Raw genomic sequence first — 1,455 nt, 5'->3', positions numbered from 1 at the left:
CTATATCCCTCCTTATTCTTAAAGGTAAACTATGTGTTTATATTTGTGCAGAAAACAATATATTACTCCAGATTGCTTTTCCAGGTCCTGTAAAGATAGTAATTATATTCGTTTTGACATTAATCTTGAAGTAACCTGTGGATGCTAGCTAAACCTTTAATAGGATATTTAAGATCCACATTAAATTATGTTAATGTGTACACTGAGTCATAGAATTTTTGCTGCAATTCATTTACAGCAGTATTTTTATTAGACATTTGTTAAACTATGCCCTACGGACATAAGCCCATTTGGGTTGACAGTGAGCCACCAAGACCAGGCAACAGAGGGTTGATTTTATTTAAACATCACATTTTAACATACTGTAATTTGAAAAACCCTATGGTGTTGACTTATTTATTTATTGTGCACTAGACTTCCAAGAATCCAGTTTTTAAGTAAATCTTCTTGGTTTTCCCACCTTTAGATGTCACCCTGTGTGAGGAAGCATTCTTCAGGTTTGCTGTTCCTACAAAATTTACCCCTAATTGGCTTAACGTCTTGGTGGACAATCTTCCTGGCACCAGGGTAAATGCAGAGGGCGTGGAGATGATCAAACGACAACACAGTTCACAAGAACAAACCTTCCAGCTACTGAAGTTATGGAAACATCAAAACAAAGATCAAGATATGGTCAAGAAGATCTTCCAAGGTACGGTAACCTGAAATAAACAGATTGATCAGAAATCAAAGACATTCATCACAAACAAGAAGACGACTATGTACCTCTTTAGATGTGTGGATGATGTTTGCCTTTTGGAATTATTCTTGGACTAAAAATGTTTTCACTAAGTGATCGTGTAGAAGCTAACTCTAAACCAGTCATGTACGTTTTATTCTCACCTACTCCACACCCCAACTTCTTCTTTTTTTTAAGCTTGTTTATTTTGAGAGAGCAAGAGCAAGTGAGAGCAGGGGAGGGGCAGAGAGAGAGCAAGAGAGAGAGAATCTGAGGAGAATCTTTTCTCATTGACAGTGCAGAGCCCAACGTGGGGCTTGAACTCACGAAGTGCGAGATCGTGACCTGAGCCCAAATCAAGAGTCGGACACTTGACCACTAATTCACCCAGACACCCCTTTTCTTTTCATACTCCAACTTCTTTTTCAAGTGTATGGACACTCTACAATGAGAGACAATCCATGTCAGATACTGGACCGCAGAAATTCCACTTCTACATCCCTTAGTTTTATTAGCATCCCCTCTGGCCGGCCTGCATGTTCTTCAAACACGTTGGATCTTATCTTTCATTTCTACCAAGAAGCTATGTTGTATTTATTTGTTAATTCTCTCCAGAGAGCCTCCAAGTGTCTTACAGATGTCCTCTCATTAATCCTCACAACATAGGCCTATTTTAAAATTACCATTTTAATAGCATATGTTGTGAGGATTAATGAGATGAGGTCTGTAAAATGTTC

The 1,455-nt window shown here is 38.4% G+C and overlaps 1 protein-coding gene across 1 annotated transcript in view; it reads left to right on the top strand.

Moving 5' to 3' along the window:
• The window catches only part of TNFRSF11B (TNF receptor superfamily member 11b), a 28,735-nt gene that overhangs the window by 24,478 nt on the left and 2,802 nt on the right, over positions 1-1,455 (top strand). The window contains exons 4-5 of the mRNA XM_029923317.1: positions 467-691; positions 1,149-1,269. Coding sequence (XP_029779177.1) covers positions 467-691; positions 1,149-1,269 — 346 coding nt within the window. The remainder of the gene's footprint in view (positions 1-466; positions 692-1,148; positions 1,270-1,455) is intronic.

Source organism: Suricata suricatta, chromosome 15 (genome assembly GCF_006229205.1).
Source record: "Suricata suricatta isolate VVHF042 chromosome 15, meerkat_22Aug2017_6uvM2_HiC, whole genome shotgun sequence".
NCBI lineage: Eukaryota > Metazoa > Chordata > Mammalia > Carnivora > Herpestidae > Suricata > Suricata suricatta.
Note: the sequence above shows the minus strand (reverse complement) of the source record. Positions and strands in the feature narration are given on the sequence as shown.